The sequence below is a fragment of the Taudactylus pleione genome, unplaced genomic scaffold, assembly GCF_031769625.1.
Source record: "Taudactylus pleione unplaced genomic scaffold, aTauple2 ptg000116l, whole genome shotgun sequence".
Lineage (NCBI taxonomy): Eukaryota > Metazoa > Chordata > Amphibia > Anura > Myobatrachidae > Taudactylus > Taudactylus pleione.
Window position 1 is genome coordinate 11,998,535 of NW_028284518.1, and position 22,346 is coordinate 12,020,880.

The following is a 22,346-nucleotide window of genomic DNA, read 5'->3' on the forward strand; positions in this document are numbered from 1 at the left end:
GGACCCGAAGAACCACCGCTAAGTCCCTCGGAGCCACTGGAGGCACAAAGGGAGGCTGGATCCTCAGAACACCTTGGAACAAAGTGTGAACGTCAGGCAGTGTGGCAATCCTTCGTTGGAACCACACTGACAGGGCCGATACATAAACTCTTAGGGAAGCAAGCCGTAAGCCCAGGTCAAGACCTGACTGCAGAAATGCCAAAATCCTAGAAAACTCTGAACACCCGAGGGTCATAGCTTCTAGACTCGCACCACTGAAAGTAAGTGTGCCACACTCCGTGGTAAATCCGTGCAGAGGCAGGTTTACGTGCCCTAAGCATGGTACTGTTGACAGAGCTTGAAAAGCCCCGGGACCTTAAGACGGCTGTCTCAAGAGCCACGCCGTCAAAGACAGTCGACCCAGATCCGGGTAAAGGCAGGGACCCTGAGACAGCAGATCCCGACGTTGAGGCAGAAGGTACGGAGAGTCTACAGACAGGCCCCTGAGATCGGAGTACCAAGGACGTCTGGGCCAAGCTGGAGCCACCAGCAGAAACGTGCCTCCGTCCTGTTAGATCTTTCTGAGTACCCGAGGGAGCAGGGAGACTGGAGGAAACAGATACGCTAGGTGAAACGACCATTTCACTGACAACGCATCCACTAGGCTTGCGCCTGCGTCCCTTGTCCTTGAGCCATATATGGGCAACTTGTAATTGTGACGAGAGGCCATCAGGTCCAATTCCGGCAGTCCCCACCTGTCCACGAGAAGTTGAAACACCTCTGGGTGAAGCGACCATTCCCCGGGATGTACGTCGTGACGGCTGAGGAAGTCTGCCTCCCAATTGAGGACTCCCGGGACGAAGACTGCCGATATTGCTGGAAGGTGGCACTTCGCCCAAGTCAGGATTTGGGACACTTCCAACATCGCAGCTCGACTGCGAGTTCCTCCCTGGTGATTTATGTATGCCACCGTGGTGGCGTTGTCTGATTGCACCTGAACTGCTCTTCCGAGAAGAACGGTGCCTGACGCCAGAAGAGCACGGTACACTGCCCGTAGCTCTAGAATGTTTATGGGAAGGACGGCCTCCTCCGCCGACCAACGGCCTTGAAGAGACAACGAGCCGGTCACTGCCCCTCAACCCCGGATACTGGCATCTGTCGTGAGCAGAACCCAGTCCGGAATCCAAAAGGGGCGACCCTGGCTGAGATGAGCTGACTGCAGCCACCACGCCAAGGACCGGCGCACTTCCGGGGACAATATCAGTATCTGGGATCGTATCCGGCGGGACAACCCGTTCCATGCCACAAGAATCTGCCCCTGCAGGGGTCTGGAATGGAACTGGGCGAACTCCACCATGTCGAATGCCGACACCATGGACCCCAGGACTCATTGCCGAATGTATTGACACCCTGCCACTGCTTAGGCAACCGTGTATCCTCAGTTGTAGGGAGGATACCTTTTCCAGAGTCAAGAAAATCCTTTGTTGACTGGAGTCCAGAAGTGCTCCCAGATGGACAATCCGTTGAGATGGGATCAGAGACGACCTCTTCCAATTTATCAACCACCCATGTGCTTGAAGACAAGCAATTGTCAGGTGGAGATGATGAAGAAGCACCTCCGGGGAGCTCGCCAGCAGCAGCAGATCGTCCAGGTACGGCAGCAACCGTATACCCTGACCCCGAAGGTGGGCAGCCATGACTGCCATCACCTTGGTGAAAACCCTCGGAGCCGTGGAAAGAACGAAAGGCAACGCCCGAAATTGGTAGTGATGGTTTAGGATAGCAAACCTCAGGTACCGCTGATGTGCCGGTGCCACGGGCTTATGGAGATAGGCGTCCTGGATATCGAGAGAAACCATGAAGTCCCCCGGTTCCATCGCCAGGATGATGGTCCGCAATGTTTCCATCCTGAACTTGGGAACTCTGAGGTACTTGTTCAGAGGCCTTAAACTCAGAATAGGGCGATGAGACCCATTGGGTCTCTGCACCAGAAACAGAGATGCGAAGCTTTGGACTCGTCCAGCGAAGGACTCGTACAAAAAAATTGGTGGGGCGGCCTGCACCGAAACGACAGGGCGTACCCTTGAGAGACTACTTCTCGAACCCAAGCATCCGTGGTGGTACTGAACCAACACTGGATGAATCTGAGAAGTCGGCCTCCCACTCTGGGGTCACCCAGGGAGAGGCCCGTCCCGTCAGGCAGCAGGTTTATCCTCCTGTTTGGAAGAGGGGCGCCAAGCATTCCATATGCTTCTTGAGTTTGGATGAGGCTTTGGTCGCTGAATGTCTCAGGAAGGACTGGCCCTTTGCCTTACCCTGAACCCGAATGGACCGAACGGCAGTGCTCCTCACCCTAGCCGGCGCAGAAGCCGAAGGGAGGAAAGCCGACTTGGACTTAGCCAAGGTATCCACTATTTTGTCCAAGTCTGGACCAAATAGCAAATCTCCATTAAAGGGGAGAGCCTCCTTTTTAGAGTCCGCATCAGCCCTCCAGGACCGCAGCCACAAGGATCTCCGAGCAGACACAGCCGCAGCCGAAACTCTAGAGGTTAACATGCTTGCGTTCAATGATGCTTCCCCAATATAGGAATCGGCATCCCTCATTTGTGCCACTAATGCTCTCTAAACATCCGGAACACCGTCCGTAAGAGAATCCTCCAAGGCTTTGGCCCAGTTCTCAATGGCTTTAGCCACGCAGGAAATGGCCATGGACGGGCGCGCCACCGCTCCGGAGAGCGACTTCAAACAAATCTCCACTTTCCTGTCCGTTGGATCCTTTAAAGAGGAAATAGACGGCAATGGTAGCGTAGCGGTTTTAACCAAGCGAGTGACATGTGAATCCACTGCCAGTGGAGTCTCCCATTTCCTGCAATGATCCTCAGGAAAGGGATAATGAGAAGCCAACCCTTTCTGCGGTTGGAATCTCTTTGCTGGGTAATTGCCAGGCCGCCGCCATATGATCCGCCAACTGATCGGACAGAGGGAACACATTAGAAGTAACCTTTGCTTTCTTGAAGTCAGGAAACTTCGACTTAGGGACCGGTGCCTCCTCTTCTATATTGAGAATAGCCCGCACCGCCCTAACTAATGCTGGAACATTAATGGAGGACCTAGGCTCAACCTCCTGTCCCACAGAATCCAAATCAGAATCCTCATGGACCTCTCCATCATCTGAAGAGGGATCCGATTCTGATACCTGCGCAGTGAGTAAACTCACAACAGGCCGCTTAGTCGCCTTCTGTGGCACATCACCCTGCAAAAATGACTGAAAAGCCGAGGATGAAGGCGCCAAACTCTGTACCGAGTTGGAGAGAACATCCACCCAAGGCGGAGGAGCCGACTGAGGGAAGCCCTGAAAAGACTGTTGTGATACAGGGGGAGGCTGGACATACACAGGCAGCCCCGAATACTGTCTCACAGTCTGGGCCCCGGAGGGAGACCGCAATACCTGCGGAATATCCGGGGAATGGGAGATAGAGTGCTGGGACAATGCCCCAGAAGGGGTCACTGTAGGGATCGACATCTGCAATAGATGTCAGCATCGCCCAAGGGGGGTCCTGCTGCATAGGGGGTATAGAGGGGCCTGGTGCCAGCTGGCACTGCCCGCAAAGACCATCCTGAGATAAATCCTCCCATTAACACCAGCAGAACAGCGTCTGCAGGAAAGCAACACAGGAGCCCCGGAGTGCTCAGTCTCCTCATCAGACATGATACAGTAATTATACAATAAATACTTATCAGCAGAGGACATACGGTGTTAACACCCTCGCACTCACCAGCATGCAGCACAAACAGGCCCAAAAATATGGTACTGTGTAGCACACAACAGTATGTGACTGACCTCACAAATACATGATTTATAAAAGTGAGGTTAATAGAAAAACGCCCCTCCCCCACACACCTTCGGGCTGTAGGAGAAGCAAAGGGACAGATATATGCTGACAGCAAGTAGAAAATGAGTACAGACAGCAGCACTAGCAAAGTCACATACAATGCAGGAAGATTGTACTTACTGCACCAATCGCTGCCCTCAACCACCCAGATTCAGTGTCTGGGGGGAGTTAAAGCGCTGTGTACACTGTCCTTTAGGTAGGGGAGAGGTACACAGGGGGACCTGACCATGCACCTGCCTGGGAGCCTGCGTTATAGCCGGAGAGCTCTGAGGAGGAGTGGCCAGCAGAGGAGCAGCTCAGCGACGCCAGTACACGTGAGAAATGGCGCGCTGAGCTGAGGGGAGGAGCCGCTAAACCAGGGAAGGCTGCCTCCCCTGGCTAGTATTTAACCCCAGGGATGCCGGTTCCCCTTCTGGAACTTATACCCTGGTGGTCCAGCGGAGCGCGGGGTATGCCTGCATGAGGGGGAGCCCGCCGCCGCTACTAGCGCCGCCGGTCTGTCCCCAGAGACCGGCGGCAACTGACTGCATTTACCCCCGCGAGCGGCGCTAAGAGCGCTGCTCGCGGCTTACCTGTTCCCCGTAGAGTCCGGCAGCAGTCAGAGGGAGGTCCCGGAGCCATGCTAGGACTAACTCCGGGGTCCCGCTGCGATCGCCAGATCAGTACTGGCGTCGCAGCGCCAGCGGGGTGTTGAAGCGGCAGCATGGACGTCCAGAAGGACAGTCCTATGCTGCTGCATTAAGTGTAAAACAAGAGAAAAAAATAAAAAACTTTTCTTCTGTAAAAATAAAGCTATGGGGCTGCTCCTGCAGCCCCACTGCACAGTGCAACCGACTTCGGCCGGCACCAAACTGAAACTGAGGTGCCTGTGGCTCGGGGGCGGGGTATAGAGGAGGACCCAAGTGCATCCTGGGAGCTAAAGCTTTAACTGTATGGTGCCCGTGGATCCAGATCCAAGCTATACCCCAAGGTCAACCCTGTGGACCCCCTATGGACCCTGAAGTAGGTTCAGGGCTATTCTGCAAGTATGCGGCAGGTGTATTCTAGAATAGGCTATTAGCGGCAGGTGCATAGTTGCAGAATTTTTACAAACTTACTTTAGGGACATAAAAATATGCTAGTACCCATTTTCATGTATCCCAAATTTGATGGGACCACTTAAAAAAACGAAAAAAATAACCTAAGTGCTCTTCTGCAACACTTCTTCAATGTCGGGAAAAAAAACACCTGCTGCGGCTATTTAAATCCCCGACTTTCATTTACATTTCATTCCCCGACTATCATTTTCATTTACGGGGTACCCATAGTGATCCCCCATGTTTTTACAACTTTAGGGGGGTCCTAAAATTTTTTTAGGAAAACTTCGCAGGCTTCCGTTTTCGTTAGTTTCATATTGAATACGGGGATAAGCGGGCGCGTGCCCGATACTTTATCCCAGGTAAAAGCTCCGATATGAAACGTAAACTTCGACAGCAAAGTTTACGTTTCATATTGAATTCCCCTCATAGTTTTCTCAGAAACAAAGGCAGCATAACTCAGCAAAACTTAACGCATTTAAGCAGTATATTTGCCATAGGCTCTTAATCAAAAAGCACACCAGCTTAGTAGGATATTGAGCCTGTTCAACCTGGCCACTAAGCAAGGTATTTTGGTTCATAATCTGGGAAAAGGAAACCCAAGGGAGTTCCTATCCAAAAGCTGGGAGGTTTGTCTACTTAACACAGTAACCACATCATTCAGATTGTATGAAATCCTGTGGGGAAAACCCCCCCAGCACAGGGACTTTAGCCGCCTGTCCTTCAGACTCTGAGACATAATAATGACACGTTCTGAGTACACACGTGATTTTGTTTCTCCCTAACTACCCACACACCCGTAGGAAAGGGTTAAGGGGAAAGACAGTGATAGTTTACAGGAGTCACAGTTCTTTTTACATAAAAACAACAATCACATGTCATGCATAAACACTCTGCGAGTCATATGCATATAAGCTCTTGCTACCACAATCAGCCTAGGCTTAGGTAGGATAGAGCCCTGTAAAACTTGAACCAGCAGTAGGAAAGGTATACAGGGAGACTGCCCAGCGTCCTGAAGCGTTCAGAGAGCAACTGACATACACTCTGGCTGCCCTATGGAGGCTGGGAGAGGCAACCCACAATCACTGCGCCAGAGGACTGAACTAGCGTGTGGATTGGGGGAGGGGCCGCCGGGGAAGCGCACCTCCCCAATGCTGCTTGGACCTGCCCGGTAAACTGACCTGGCTGCCGCCACAAGCCCCGGCTGGTCAGGAACATCACATCCCGGCGGTCTAGCGTAGGAAACAAGCTGTATGCCTCCCGACTGCAGCTGGCCTCCAGCCAGTCTCACCACCGGAGGCCGGCGGCCGCCGCTACCACCCGCTTACCTGCCATCCCCTTGATCCGGATGCGGTCCAGGGCATGAGAGACCCTGCCGAAGCCCTAGCCATGGTCCTGCCAAGGCTAGCAGTGCGGCGCCGGAGGAGGTAGTTGTAGCGGGTGGCCGGTGCGTCTCCTATCAGACGCGAGGTTGCTTCCAGGACAACTCAGACCACCCGCCGTGATGGAGAGTAAAACTCTCTTTTTTTTTTTGTTACTTGTCTGCAGGACTGCTCCAGCAGTCCCACTGTCTATGTGGTGAACACACCAAACAGGAAGAACTGGCTACCTGAGGCAGGGGGTGGGGTATATGAGGAGGAACCCCGGTGCATCCTGGGAGCAGAGAGCTCGTTTGTGTTAACTGTGTGGTGACTGGGATTCATACCCCAACGTAATGGCTGTGGACCCCATGAACCCCGAAGAAAAAATTAAAAAAATTTTTGCTGACCTAAATTTTTTAATCTCTGTCAGTTTACCACTTACCATTATAACATTTCAGGTTATTCACTGGACTCGAATTGCTTAAATAAAAAAAATAAAAAGTGGACAAAAAAATCGGGGTGTTTTAAATCTTTTGACTAGTAGTGTATATTAGGTTTAAATGTGGTAGTGGGGGGGGGGGGGGGGGAATTTATTTAAGGCTACCAAAAAGAACTGTGACCATACAATACAAAATGGCTGATACCAGAAAGTAGCTGCATAACAAATATCAACACTGTAGTAAACAGTTCAAGCACTGTAAGAGTGCGTACATAGGAAACTTCTGCTGAGCCGACACTGCAATTCTAATATGAAATATTTTAAAACCTATACATTATTAAGAGGTTGCTTTTTACAAGTTACTCACATCTCATTTTTCCCAATAAACCCCATGACAAGAACATGGCTTCTCAGCATAATCGGTTCTGGACAGGGGATAGATGCAGTGTTCAGTCTACACAAAGGGTCAAACAGAGGGAAAGTTAGTTGAATATCAGTATTACAAACATTCTCAATAGGTTTATTCAAGGTAACACATGTAATAATCTAAAGCACAGCAGAAGTAGGGGGCCGGAGCTAAAGCAATGTTGCAGGTATATTGGTTATAGTTAAGGGGTTGCAAGACTAAAGCGCTTTGGTGTTCTCTGGATGCAGTACAGTTTGACCAGCTGAAACAATGCTGACTGCATGCACAGCGCACTAATGGTGGGTACACACTACACGATATGCTCCCTGAGCGATATCGTGTAGTGTTGTCCCCGGCAGGCTGTGCTCAATGTCGTTCATGACATTGAGCACAGCCGCTGAATGATATCTTTAACGATATCGTTCAGTGCCGGGCTCTCACCTGCATTCCCCAACATGCAGCAACCTGACGAGATCGTCAGATTGGCCTGCATGTCAGCCCGATGAACAATGATGACGAACGACCCGCGGGAACGCGCGTCGTCGTTATCGTTCATCGTTTTGGGGTTAAAAATGGACGATAAAGTGGACGACTGAATGATAACGATATCGTTATCGGTCAGTCGTCCACTTTATCGCCCAGTGTGTACGCACCTTAAGAACAGGGCAGGTAACAGGAGCATGCCAAAATTTTGTATGGGAGTATCCATAGAACAATGAACAGTAATAAAGCCCAAACAGCTGAATGTTCACAAATATTTCCTAAGTACAATGTATTCAAAAGTGACGGTACAGTCAACAATCTGCTATATACTCAATACAATACATGTGCAAATCTTAAATCAATTCATACAGGGCCATTTCAAATTATTTAGAGGGTACCAACTCACTGCTTGTAAAAACATTTAATCAGGTAAACAACCAGCCTACAGACATGGGTAGTAATTAAACAGATAATGCACCAAAACAAGACATAATTGTCAATTAGGGAATATATAATCAAATAAAATGTTATTTTAATTCACCTTATTAAATTTCTCATTTCCTTTTCTGCCCATGTCTTTACCATTTTTCGAGGGTTCCCTTTGCAATAGCCATGTCGAAACCTGAAGATCAAATAGTAAGCACTGAGAAACACATGTATAAAAATATAATACTTTGAACATGCTCTTCCCAGCTCAAACCAACATCATAAACATGAGCTAAATTTTATAGTGAATGTATAAATGTCTGAGGATGTTTAAAAACTTTCTGAACAACCTAGAATGTTGAAAATTTACATAATAAACAGTTTGATTTCACTCAGCTGGTATGAAAGTTACTTCTTGGTACAGGTCAGTTATTAGACATACACATTTTAAATTGCTGTGACTGTCTCTGCTGAAATTACATATCAAAGTCTAAAGGGCCCATACATCTGCAACGGATTACCGTAAGTCCCCATTCTGCCAACATCGGGGATATTCAAAATGTTGAAAAATCTTGATTCCCCAATTCCGACCATTTTTGGAGCATTGGGGATTTGTAATTGCAATTTTGGTTGCCAATCAGTGCATACGGTCGGCGACGGCAGAACGGGGAATCGCGGCTCAGGAGTATGGGGCCCTTAAGTAAGTCTACTTAACCCTAGAATGTTATATGAAAATTTTTTACAAATATTGGTTACACATTTGCAATATGTATGGATATATAGTCTGTTACCTTCATCCTGAAGGGAAAACTCCCAATTTTATTATTATCATCTATACAAAACGGTGCACAAAAATACAAAAAGGTGCTATCTTGCTGAAAATAACCTCTTCTCAGTGTATGAGCATATAAAGCCATGTTCCTGTCTGATGTACATTGGCCACATAAGAACCTGTTAATCACTACCCTAACATTTGGTTGCCATTAATTTCATTTGACAAACTTCAAGTATGCCAGGATATTATGGCAAAAAAAAATTACAGCCTACGTTATTGATTATAGCGATATTATATGGGTAACTTTATTAAAGTTTGATATTTTGCAACACAACTGATTTATTTGGTATTTGTAAACCTTCTACACTTCTGGAATGGATACTAAAAGTCTCTTACCTGAATTCCCCACTCACATATTTATCACGATCTTTAAACATCAAGATTGAGGTTTTGAAAATTTTTATTGCTCTGCTCTCTCCATCTGAAGTGCTGGCATGGTAAACATTAGCCTACAATAAAAATAATTTGAAAAAAAAACATAATACAAAAATAAAAATTTAAGCCACTAGGTTTATGAAACACAAACTAAGCAAAATGTATTTCTTAATGAGTTAATGATATAATTAACCCCTTTGCCACTGAGGCACTTCACACCGTAGGCAGTGTCTAATTTGGCACCTTTTAAAGCAAATGTGTTATTTTGTGCTTTTCTATCTACCACCAAAAATACTTTCAGGTTCTTGTTATGGCATTAATCAACCTGAAAACACACACATAGTTTTTCATTATTCCCGAGTTTGTGGTTGCCAGGGTTGGGGACACAGAGCATTTAAGTGTGCTCCTCTCCTTACCTGGCATTTCACATTTGACTGCAGAGTTTTTGCTGTGAGATGGAGCCTATTGGTGTAAACGGGCCTCCAGCGTGTCGAGTCATAAAGCCCCACTCCCTTCCCAACACCAGCAGCAAAAGAAGCAATGGAGTGGGGCGTGGCCTGACTGCAGAATCGAGTGGACGCAATCCCTGTGGGCTCCTGCTGAATCCCCTACAAAAGGTGCTAATGAGACCCTCTCCCAGACCCCAAAGGTTTAAAGTGCTTTGCGGAGCCTCTCGGGAGCCTGCTGGGACACCTGCGGCTGTGCCAGAAGTCCAGGGAAAGTGTCAGCCGACCACCGGCGCATAGCGATGCACTGAGGCCTGTCAGACCTGTGAAGCCGGGGACTGGATTAGGAGTGGGACCCGCCGGAGCGCCCAGCGGCAACGCGCAACTCGCGCCTAAAGGTAGCCTCTCTCTCCTGCCCCGCATTTTCCGGAGATCTCTTTGAGAGACTGCAGGTGCTCACCTTACCTACCAGAAGGAGGATTAGCAGGCCCCAGGAGTAGGCTATATCAGTAACTGGGCATCCTGCACTCAGCCTGCATCTGTCAACTGCGCTGTCCTGCTGGTGTGAGTAGGTGGCTTAGGCTGCCTGACACCATAAACTGGCTTGAGATTGCTCCCCTCCTGCCTTTCCCCCAGTCCTAACATCCAAGTGTCAGGGGCAGATTATCCCCAGCACAGCCAGGCCTGAAGTGAGATTTCTATAAAGGTCTGTGGGCCATTTTGGAAAGTATTCAGGCTGACTCTCCTGCTTAAGCCCAGCCAATTTTATCAAATCTATCAGTAATTACTCTGCAAGTATATTCTGATCTCAGGGAGATGTAGTCGCTGTTTCTCTTTAACACATGTTCAATACCGCCTATAGTAAGACCTGAGATAATTTCAGCATATTGAAGTCATTGCGTGTTGGTGTGTCTGTGCTAATTCATATTTCTATTCTGCAACAATCTTAATATCATACATGGCGCCTAAGAAGCCGAGAGTGGAGAAACCTGTCTCTCAAAATTCTTTCTTCAAAGCCTCATCTCAATCTCCTAAATCAAAAGTTGTTGAAGAGTCTGCAGCACGAAAGGGGTCCTCAATATCTCAACCTGCACAAAGCGAAGGGGCGACACCTCCGTGCCCCTCTCAGGATACTTCAGAGGATGGAGAAGTTCTTACAGTGGGTACAATGAAAAAACTCCTCTCACAATTTAAAAATGAAGTTGCAGCTGAATTTCGGGCTACTCTTCAGTATTGTCAGCACGCCATAGATGATCTTGGAGGTCGTACGGATGATTTGGAGACGAAAATGGGTGAAGTGGTGGGGTCGCATAACGATCTCATCACAATGCATGAAGCAATGCAGAACGAAATAGCATCACTCAAAGATAAAGTGTGTGCTACGAGGCGTTCCTGAGAATATTTCCAATAGCAGCCTCCACGATTACGCAATGTCTCTGTTTCAAAAGCTTCTTCCTTCTGCGAAATCTACTGATCTTTTGATTGACCGTATTCATAGGCTCCCCAAAGCCAAAAGGGCACCAGAGAACGCATCAAGAGATGTCCTCATGTGTATGCACTTCTTCCATATTAAAGAGGCTCTGTTGAAAGCTGCTCGTCCATCTGAGGAAACGGCCGCTGTTATGGGCCAGTTGCAGTTATATGGAGATCTATCTCAGGCTACTCTACTAAAGAGACGTTCACTCCAACCTATCACCTCTGCCCTTCGAAAAGCTGATATTCTTTACAGATGGGGCTTTCCTACTAAACTCCTCATCTCACGCAATGGCTCCTTGACCACCATTTCCTCTATTGAAGAGGGTGAGAAATTTCTTTCAGAGATGAAGATAGAAGTGTCCTCTTCTAGATGCTCTCCTCTTCGCCATATTCAGAAGGACTGGACGATTGCTGAATCGTAATGATTTCAAATAAGTTTTTTTTTTTTCCCCCCATGCCTATATGGTAGAGTTGATTAGTCTCAAGAACCCTAAGTCTGTAATATTGAGTTAGATTCTTTGTTATTATGTTGGTCATAGTATCTAAATGGGTTCCTCTTTAGGCTAGGGAAAAATTCAAGTTATCTTATCTCAGGTCTAGAAGTTCCGCTGATCTAGGTTATAGTTATGACCTTGTATTCTCAATGTTGTTTAAGGTGGTGTATGACATGTGTTTAATTTCCCATGTATCCCAACCATGTTGCCATGGTTAGGCAACCGTCTCTGTCCTCAAGTGAGGGCATTTCAGTTAGTTCATCTTTTTGTTGTTATTTAATTTTTATGATTATGTATTTAATTTTATGTTTTTTTATTTATTTTTTTTCCCCATTTTGTTTTTTTATTATTTTATTGTAGTAGGCTAAGATGTACTGATTAAAATTGTCGCTATACACAATTCCCATTGGTTTTAAACTATCTCATAATACTTTATTATGGTTAATCTGATATCAATTAATGCCAAAGGGCTTAATTCACCGCATAAGAGAAGGCTCGCTTTAAATCATTTCCATAAATTAAAGGTCAAATTGTAGCAGTTCAAGAGACACATTTCTGTGTCTCCTCTCCACCAGCGTTTAATAATGATAGCTTTCCCCTTTGCTAAATGGCTAGTGGTCCATCTAAGAAAGCTGGAGTAGCAATCTTTGTCTCGAAACATTGTTCATTTGTACTGAACAAACAATATTCTGACCCGGGAGGGAGATATTTAGTGCTGGTGGGTCAATTGGAGGGTAAGGAGGTTACCATAGTGTCCCTATATGCCCCAAATACACGTCAATTGAATTTTTGTAGGACATTTTGTGCTTTTCTCCAGAAATACAGTAAAGGTGCCATTATTATTATGGGAGACTTTAACCTGGTGCCTGACCCCTTGATAGATAGGTCCAGTAAAAGTTTGCCCAGGAATCGGCAGTCTACCGAGTGTTCTAGGGGATTCCGACAGCTCCTTGCAGAATATGAGCTATATGACGTTTGGAGAATTAAACATCCAGTAGATAGAGATTTCTAATTTTTCTCACATGTTCATGGCTCGTATTCAAGAATAGACTTAGTACTAGCTGATAAATTTACGCCATCTTCTATTAAGAAAATAGATATTATGCCTATGGCATGGTCTGATCATTCCCCTATTCTCATTTCATGGGACATTGCACATAGACAACATATCCCTGGCCCGTGGAGATTAGGTAAACATATGTTTGCTCAACCGGAGGCTCAACAACATATTCAGAGGTCCTTATCGGAATACTTAATCAATAACAAACCAGATGAGACCTCTGTCTTTAATTTTTGGTGCACCTTGAAGGGTGTTGTTCGGGGCTCTGCAATACAAATTGCCGCCAAGTTTAAACGAGAATATAGATTAAAATGGGAAAAATTAGAAGAGGTTGTTAACTCCCTAGAAACAGCTCATAAAGCGGACCCAGCAAATAAAACCATATATATAGAGTTAGCTGGGGCACGCAAGCAGCTTAATGTCTTTTTATTACAGGAAGTGCATAGGAACCTTGCCCGTTTGAATCAGGGCATCCGCGCATCGAGATTACTTGCCCGTAAATTAAGAGGAAAGCGGGCTAGAGAAAAGATATATTCGATTAATTACTCGAAAGGGGGTAGGGTGATAGATCCGTTTAAAATAGCAAACTCCTTTGCTGAGTACTATGCTAAGTTATATAATCTACAGGAGAACCCTTTAACACCTCAACCAAGCTTAGAGGGAATTAAAGAGTTCCTCAGGGATGTAAATCTCCCTGTCCTAGACTCGGCCACGTGTGAAACTCTTAATACTCCGTGGACCATAAAGAGGTTGAGCAAGCTATAGATCTCATGCCCTTAGATAAAGCCCCCGGTCCTGAAGGATATTTCTCTAATTTTTATAAGGTTTACAAGGCGGATCTGGCGCCGGTACTTTTACTAGTGTTTAATGAGGCTATCAAGTCAGGAATATTTCCCAAAGAAATGCTAGAAGCCCATATTATAGCCATTCATAAACCAGGCAAACCCACCACTGAGGTTCAGAATTATAGGCCCATTGCTCTACTAAATGCGGATATTAAGCCCTTCGCCAAATTAATAGCTTTAAGACTCAACCCACTGTTACCATCTTTAATTAATGCAGACCAGGTGGGATTTGTTATGGGTCGCCAATCACCTGATAACACCAGACGAGCCTTCAATATTATAGAACATTGTGAGAAGATTCAAAAACAACTACTACTCTTATCATTAGACGCAGAAAAGGCCTTCGACAGACTACACTGGGGCTACATCCGGGAGGTTTTTAAGAAATTTGGGTTTCAGGGATTAATTGTAGATTCCATTCTGGCGTTGTACACGGTCCCATCAGCTAGGGTATATGTAAACGGTTGCCTTTCCTCTAATTTTAGCATCTCAAATGGCACCCGTCAGGGGTGTCCTCTCTCCCCATTAATTTTCGCGCTAGCAATTGAGCCTTTGGCTGAGAAAATCAGAGGGTCACACGAAATTCAGGGCCCTAAGCTGGGGAATACTAGCCACAAAATTTGTCTATTTGCGGATGATGTTTTGATTAGTTTGTATAATCCCCGAGACTCTCTCCCTGCTCTACACCGTCTGCTGGATGCTTATTCAAGGGTCTCATTATATAAGCTTAATTCTAATAAATCCGAAGCCCTCCCAATAAATATCCCCACGGACACATTAGAATTTTTAAAATCATCCTTTAACTATTCATGGGAATCATGTTCCCTGAAATATTTGGGAGTGCGCCTGACTAGAACCAAAGATATAATTGAATGCAATTATGCCCCTCTACTGGCCACTTCTGAAGTGGCTTTGAAAGCTGCCTTTAAAATGGTGCTACTGCCAAAACTGTTGTATCTGTTTAGGCCGATACATCTGGAAAGGGGGTAGGCCAAAAATAGCAAGAGCAACTCTCTCTTTACCTAAACTTGAAGGAGGAGTTGCATTCCCAGATATAGAGAAATACCAGTATGGTTGTTTGATCAATCAGGCGAGAGATTGGTTTGCGGAGGATAACATTAAACCTTGGGTTGCGTGGGAATCGGAGGCCGCTAAACCCCTAGCTCTCCCAGATTTGTTATGGCTTCCAGTCTCTGCACAGCCCCCAAGTTCCAGGCACTCTGGTTCAGTTGGTGCCACAATACAGGCATGGAATAGATTCGTTATTAAGTGTGAAGATGTTTCCTTACCGACAACTGCACTCTCAATATCTTGTATAGCTAGACTAATTGGAAACCTACAGGTTGAGCCTTGGAAGGCTGCAGGAATGAATTCATTGGCGGATATGATGTCTGGTGGAAAAGTTATCTCCTTTTCTGAGCTTCAGAGTAAGTTCAGTCTCCCGAAACAGGATTTTTTTAAATACTTGCAGATGCGGCATTGGGTTCAGAGCTTACCCTCCTTCAATCTCCAACATAGTTCCTTACCTGGGTATATACTAAAACAATTCCAGTCCTCTACTCAAAAAGGGGGCATTACATGGTGGTATCAACAGCTAATAACGGAGAATAGATCAAACAAATTCACATCATTACAAAAATGGGAGAAGGATTGGTCAAGAACATTGGAAAAGGAAGATTGGGAAATAGTTTTTCGAACCTGCTATAAGGTGTCTCGCTGTATGAACCACTCAGAAATTTTCTTAAAGTTACTCCATAGATCATATTTCACCCCTGAGAAACAACATAAGATTTGGCCATCCATTTCTAAATTTTGCTGGAGAAAGTGTGGAGAAGTGGGAAGTATCTTCCATGTATTTTGGTCATGCCCTCTACTGAGACCTATTTGGGTCGAAGTGTTCACCTTGATTGGGGATATTGCGGGAGTGGGGATACCACTGGACCCGGTTATTGCTCTGTTTCATTTTTTCCCTGGGAACTTATCAAAGGGAGATAGATATATAATGGGGCACATTCTAATCTCTGCAAAAGCTGCCATTGCTCAATTGTGGAGAACAGACTGTGTGCCCAGCTTAGGCCATATAATAAATAAAGTTCAATGCCATTGTGATTTTGAGACAGCGGACAGTAACTATTCTACTGCGGTCTCTTCGCCTCATATGCTGTGGTTTAAATGGAAAGAATATAGGGATAGTCTGGGAGGAAATCCCTTGAGACCTGGCCCAACTGATATTGGAATACTACATTCTCCTTCTCCTTCTAATAATATAGTCCCTTGAGTTCCAAAAGGGTATTGTTTTGTTGATATATAACCGGGTTATACAATACCGTTTTGAAAATGTGATATTTGTATGTATTTTCTGAGTGTGTAGTATCTAAAATTTAGCTATTTACCCTTTTTTTTTGGCCCCCTCCTTTTATTTTATTGTTTTAAATTTTATTTGATTTTAATTTTGTATATGATATTGTTGAGATTATTATAATATTTCAATTTATTTACTGTATCTAATAAAAATATAATTGGGGAGAATTCCCCACAGATGTAAAAAAAAAAAAAAAAAAAAAAAGAAGCAATGGAGATACTGTATCTCTGCCTAAGTTTTACCTCCATTTGAACTCCTGTAATGATTAGAATGAGTGAGGCTCTTCCTTAGCATTTATATGTACACTCTATCTTAGCACCGAATAATGCAAAATGTATTAGTCTTAAATCATTATTTTCTATATAACTCATCCACAAGTATATGTAAGGTATGTTTTTTATTCAAAAATTTTAATGTAAGAAAGTGATGGTGGAAATAACAGTGATGTGCATCCATGAGGTTCATTTACCTAGTAGTATTGGGTAATTCCCCAAGAGTCGTGCAATATCTTGTAGCGCATATAGTAGCAAGGGGAGCTTGCCATTCGCCAACAGTGATTGCATATAGAAAGTAAGTCCCACTTGTCGTTAACAGTCAAGGGATTGCAGTTTCCATGCGGTTTCCCACCCATAAAAAGACTATCCCAATATGTTGAAGTGACATCTTACAAAACAATTTTCAAACACAATCTTTTAATGGGAACAGTTCAAATGGATCCAACTAGTTTAATGGGTAGTGATGAATGAGTTCTGTATTGTAACCCCTCAACTGGCACTTGGGACTTGCCCTTCACAATTCTTGGTCTTCATGTAGAGAGTGAGTGCCACTCCCCTTAAAGAGTTCAGATATAGAAGGACAAGTACTAAAAATGTCCATGCTATTTGCTTTTTCCTATACAGAAATTAAAATGGAGACTCAGCATAATGTTATAGTTTAGTACTTACTTCTTTGCCTGTGCTGATACAGCCATTGATTTCTGATATTACCCCTCTTGTAAGCATCTTAAAGAGAATCATCCGTGTTCTAGGATCCAATACCTTGCAAGCAAAACAAATTAATTGACTGTATTCTATCTTGACACTAATTATATCTTTTTGCATAACACATTTGTGATTTGTAATTTGGTTTCAGGTTATAATGACAAAAGAATACTTAAGGCTGATAATGAGAAAAGAATACTTAAGGCCGAATTCAATTAGCTGCGAATATGTTACTTACCTTGATAACTCCTTTTCTTCGAGGTCCATAGGGTCCACAGGGATACCATGGCGTAATGTGGTTGGAGAGATCCAGGCACCAAACAGTTAAAGCTTTCAGCTCCCAGGATGTCTCGGGTCCTCCTCCATATACAGTATACCCAACCCCCAGCCACAGGCCTTCAGTTTTGTAAACAAGCCTCAAGGCAGGAGAAGGAAAGAGGAAACGGAAGAACAATCGTACACCAGATACACTTTTACACAAGATGAGGGAATCCGTGATCAAAAGAAAAGGTGGGTGCCATGTGGACCTCTATGAAAAGAAGTTGTCAAGGTAAGTCTACCATAACTCTAATTTTATTCTTCAGGGTCCATAGGGATCCATAGGGATACCATGGGGATGTCCTAAAGCAGTTCCCCTAAGGGTGGGGGACGCTCCTGAGCAGAAAAGAGAACTCGTCGCCCAAAGGAAGCATCCTGAGAGGTAAAAGTATCAAAGGCGTAGAACCTAAGAAAAGTGTGCACAGAAGACCACGTCGCTGCCTTGCACAATTGTTCAGCAGAGGAACAACACGTTTAAAAGACCACGATGGCCCTACAGACCAAGTAGAATGCGCTGTCACCTTGTTTGGGACAGGGTGATCACAACTGTGTATACAACTGAGAGATAGTGATGCGTAACCATTGAACCAGAGTCTGCATATTAGCTGGCCATCCTCGTTTGTGAAAACCATACAATACAAAAAGAGAATCTGATTTTCTAACAGAGTTTGTACGCTCCACATATAAACGAAAAGCACGAACTACATCCAGGAGAAGCTTCACCTACAGAGATGTCTGGAGCCTGAAAAGCTGGAACTACAATTTCTTCATTTACATGAAAACGGGACACTACCTTAGGAAGGTAACCTTCCCTTGTACGAAGAACAGCTCTATCCTGGTGAGCGACAAGAGAGCAAGGGTCTTCGCTGTCAACCATTTCAAATCCGCAGAGTCCAAAGATTCAAATGTGGGAGCTTGTAGACCCTTAAGAACCAAAGACAGATCCCACGGTGCTACCGATGGAACAAAAGAAGGCTGAACTCGCAAAACTCCCTGAAAAAAAATGTGAACATCTGGTAATGAAGCAATCTTTATACAAAAATATAAAGACAAAAAGGACTCCTTGTATGAGGTACACTCCTGATAATATAGAGAAAAGACAAAAGAAAAAGGAAACAAAAAGAGAATCCAATATATAGAAAAGGAATTACATTAAAATATAACCTTTATTAATTCAATTCTAAAACCTAACATAGACCAATGTACAATAGTCAATCAGCAACCACTCAATACTGAGATAGTATTAAATCAACCAATCAATACCGAGACAGTATTAAATCTGCAGATTTATCTGCACATTAAATCTTATATACATGTACCAAAACCAGTCCATATGATACAATGGGCTCTGAATCAACTACTCAAAACACAATGCTTGGTAGGATATAGAGCACTATATACCTGACCCATGGGAAAGGTATACAGGGAGACTGACCCAAAAACCTCATGAGACCAACAGCTATAGCAGTGGACTGTGAGCGTGTCATATACACGAGGCGGGTAGGAAGAGCGACCTAGACGTGCAAAAACCTTTGACAGGACAGTGTCTGGGTCGGGGTCGGAGCGTCTACCTCCCCTAAGCTGCGTTAACCGACCAGGTATGCTGGGCTCGTGGGAGCAGAGGCATCTGCAGCCGATCTCCAGAGTCAGACGATAAGGCCCCGGTGGTCTAGTGAGGACGCGGACGCTCCGGGTCCTGACTGTAGCTGCTTCCGGCGGGTCTCCAATGCCAGAAGCAAGGACTGCCACGCGCGATTCCCAGTAAGCGAGGAATCGCCTTACCTGACATCTCCGTGTGTATGGTTGCAGTCCGGGCCCCAGCATCGCTGCTAGCATGCTCAGCCGAGACCCGCCGGACTCACCAGCTCTATTACTGGTGTCGCAGCCTGGCAGAGGCAGAAGGAGTCGCAGTATATGAGTCTTAATTCAGATTTTCAGTACTGCCAACCCAAAAACATAGAAAATTAAATAAAACATAAACATAAAAGCTTAGGACTGCTTGAGTAGTCCCGTTACAAAGGTGCGTCTGAATCCTGCCGCACCAAACGAACAACTGAAGGCCTGTGGCTGGGGTATATATGCAGGAGGACCCGAGGCATCCTGGGAGCTGAAAGCTTTAACTGTTTGGTGCCTGGATCTCTCCAACCACATTACCCCATGGTATCTTGTGGATCTCTATGGACCCTGAAGAAAGTGCTATTTGGAGAAAAGTTTTCACCGATTTGCGCTTTTTTGCCTGTTTTCAAAGTATGTCCGTATTCAATTCTCCATAGGCAAAAAAGTTTCTTCAGCAATAGGCAGGAGAAAAAAGTGCAAAATTCATATTTTGGGGAACAAATGTGGGGACTTGGTTCAGAACCCCCCCCCCCGATGCTTAATTAGTCAAAATAAATAAAAAAATATCTTACATCACCCCAAAAAAAAGACATGTCACTTTTGGGGCGAAAATGTAAAGTGTTTGAAAATGGGTAAAAGGCCTGATATTTTGGGCGGCTATATGGATGAGACAGGTGTTTTTGATATTGCAGCAGGTCTATTTTTGAGTTTTTTTAAATCTTCATTTTAGAGACATCAAAATATACTAGTACACATTTTCAGGTACCTCAAATTTAATTACGTTACTTATTTTTCAAAAAAACCATTGTTTTCTATCATTTTTCCACACATATGCAAATATGCATACAACAGCCCTTTGCAACAAAATAAGTTCATTAAATACTTTTATTAGGGTTACTACTACTATTCTATATTGATTCTCAGGGTCACTGAAGCTTTTTATGGGGTACAGACTGATTTCCCCCAAAAAAGATGTCCTTTTCGCTAGTTTCGCTTTGTAAAATATTCGCCTATCCGCGTTTTCGCCTGTTTTACAATTGAATAGGGCAAAAAGCAGGGACGCGCATGAAGAAAACGTGGCGTCAAAAAAGGCAAATGAGGCGAATTCAATCTGCTTTTCGCCAGACGGTACTTTTCACGGCTAATTGAATTCGGCCCTAAGTATTCTACTTCCTGCGGCAGCAAGTGAAAGGGCAAAACTTTCATCCCTTATAAAAATGACCATAGCCATGTGTATAGAAGTTGTGTGTAATATAAGTAACAAATGCTGTAATTTTCAGGAATGATTAAGTCTACCAAAATGATAAATGCCACCAATTTAGACATTTTTTTTATTAAATTCCCTTAATTTTGTTGTCACCCCCCTCCCCCATATTACTTAATGGCTAAAACAGCTGCCCTATTATTATTAACACCACTGTTTAATCTATGAGAGATTACAATAGACAGCAAGAAGCTGAAATAACATACCTGTTCCACAGTAGCTCTGTCAGACTTATCCTTAACCCGATACCTGCCATTAAGAAGAAAAAATGTATATGTGTAGGCAATGTACAACACATAAATGACATTTAAGTTTTCCAAATGTTGTCTATATTCCGGTATTACAAAGATAACTTAAAAAAACAGTAACATTCCTATTCAAAGCTGGGTACACAGCGACCCAGCATCACGATGTAACTATATATCAAATCGCCATACCCACTACATGATCTGTCATACGTCAACGCAATATATAGTTTCATGTAACACCACAACGTCATTCGTGGAATCCTCCCACTGGACGGCAGAACATCCAATGGGACAATGCAATGGACGGCGGAATGGGGGTACGTATTAAGCTGCCCATCCATTACACGATGCGGGGACGACGGCACGATTACGACGCCATCGTCTCCTGCGGGGTGAAGTGCATACACTGAACGTTCAGTGTATGCAGATCAATCATCCCCGAACATGGCAACCTGACGGCGGTCATCAGGTTGACCGTCATGTTCGGGCGATGATTGATGTTAAAAACGACCAGCGGACGCGCGCATCGCTGGTCGTTTTTAACCTTTTACTGCCCGAATTTGCTGGCGATTACCAAACGATGGAGCGATAACGACCGTCGTTATCGCTCCATGACTAGGTTTAATCGCCTAGTGGATGAGCAGAATTATACAATACATTGTATAGTGTCTACCCAGCTTAACTGCTGCTATTATTATACATCAGTGATAAATGTTTACCGTTGCAAATGACAAAATAAACAGCCGTGTACATTATAAAAGCAAACAAGAAGGAAAGCAAAGCAATAGAACTGAAAAATTGGGATACTCACGTATCTGCATCCTTCTTTCTTGATTTTTCAGTGACTTTATTCATAACAGAATCTGAAACATTAAGTTTACCTATAAAACATAATAATGAAATCAAACATTACTCCTCTTATATTTAAATAACAGAAGCATATTTTGCAGCCCTGTACATTGAGAGGATCATGACACAGAAGGTAAAATGAGGTATTGGAATAACAATTTTTTGCTGCTGGTGGCTATTACTAGACATAAGCATTATCAGCCACCAGTATTAATCCCTATGCTGCTGATGGTTTTCTCACCCCTGTGTGGAGGCCGTGGTCACATTCCAACATCGATATCACTCATTTTAATGCAGTGCCAATGTAAGTTATACCTCATTTTTTCAGGATTTTATGCATTTTCAGAAAATTCCATTATTCCATCTAACATCAATAAAATAGCCAAAAAAGTTTGTTTGGTTTTGTTTTCTTAATTTTCTTGATAATTGCAAAAAAGTGAAATATAAGCAAACGTGTACTTTTTTTTTATAAAACACATCACAAAGAAACACTTTGTGGTGGTTGTTTCAGCATTTATCCACATTTCCATAACAGAAAAAAGCAGGACTCTATTCATATTTTTAATAAAAAATAAAATCTGCAGTTGAAAATAATGCATTTTTCATAGTTTTCTCTGTGTTACAACTAAATGCACTTACAATGTATAGAAATATGTAATATGGGAACCCAACAAGACATACACTTGCTAACACCTAATGCATTAAGTGACCCGGTTTAATTTTGACACAAGATGAGGAAGATCTGGGCCTTAGCGCCTGATTCAGACCTGTTCGCACGCAGCTGTCCGCATCCAAAGTATGCAAATCCTGCGATCGCTAGCAAGACATTAGCACGCCCACTATGTTTTGCCGTGCAATCACGGTATGTACACTACTGTTCAAAAGTTTGGGGTCA

General features: G+C 44.2%; 1 protein-coding gene across 1 annotated transcript in view; it reads right to left on the bottom strand.

Annotated features, from left to right (window-relative positions):
- RIOK1 (RIO kinase 1) overlaps window positions 1–22,346 on the bottom strand; it is a 98,718-nt gene that overhangs the window by 61,485 nt on the left and 14,887 nt on the right. Inside the window, exons 4-9 of the mRNA XM_088471682.1 lie at window positions 21,414–21,483; window positions 20,561–20,603; window positions 16,901–16,993; window positions 9,235–9,347; window positions 8,179–8,259; window positions 7,116–7,202 (exon numbers count right to left, since the gene is read on the bottom strand). Coding sequence (XP_088327808.1) covers window positions 7,116–7,202; window positions 8,179–8,259; window positions 9,235–9,347; window positions 16,901–16,993; window positions 20,561–20,603; window positions 21,414–21,483 — 487 coding nt within the window. The remainder of the gene's footprint in view (window positions 1–7,115; window positions 7,203–8,178; window positions 8,260–9,234; window positions 9,348–16,900; window positions 16,994–20,560; window positions 20,604–21,413; window positions 21,484–22,346) is intronic.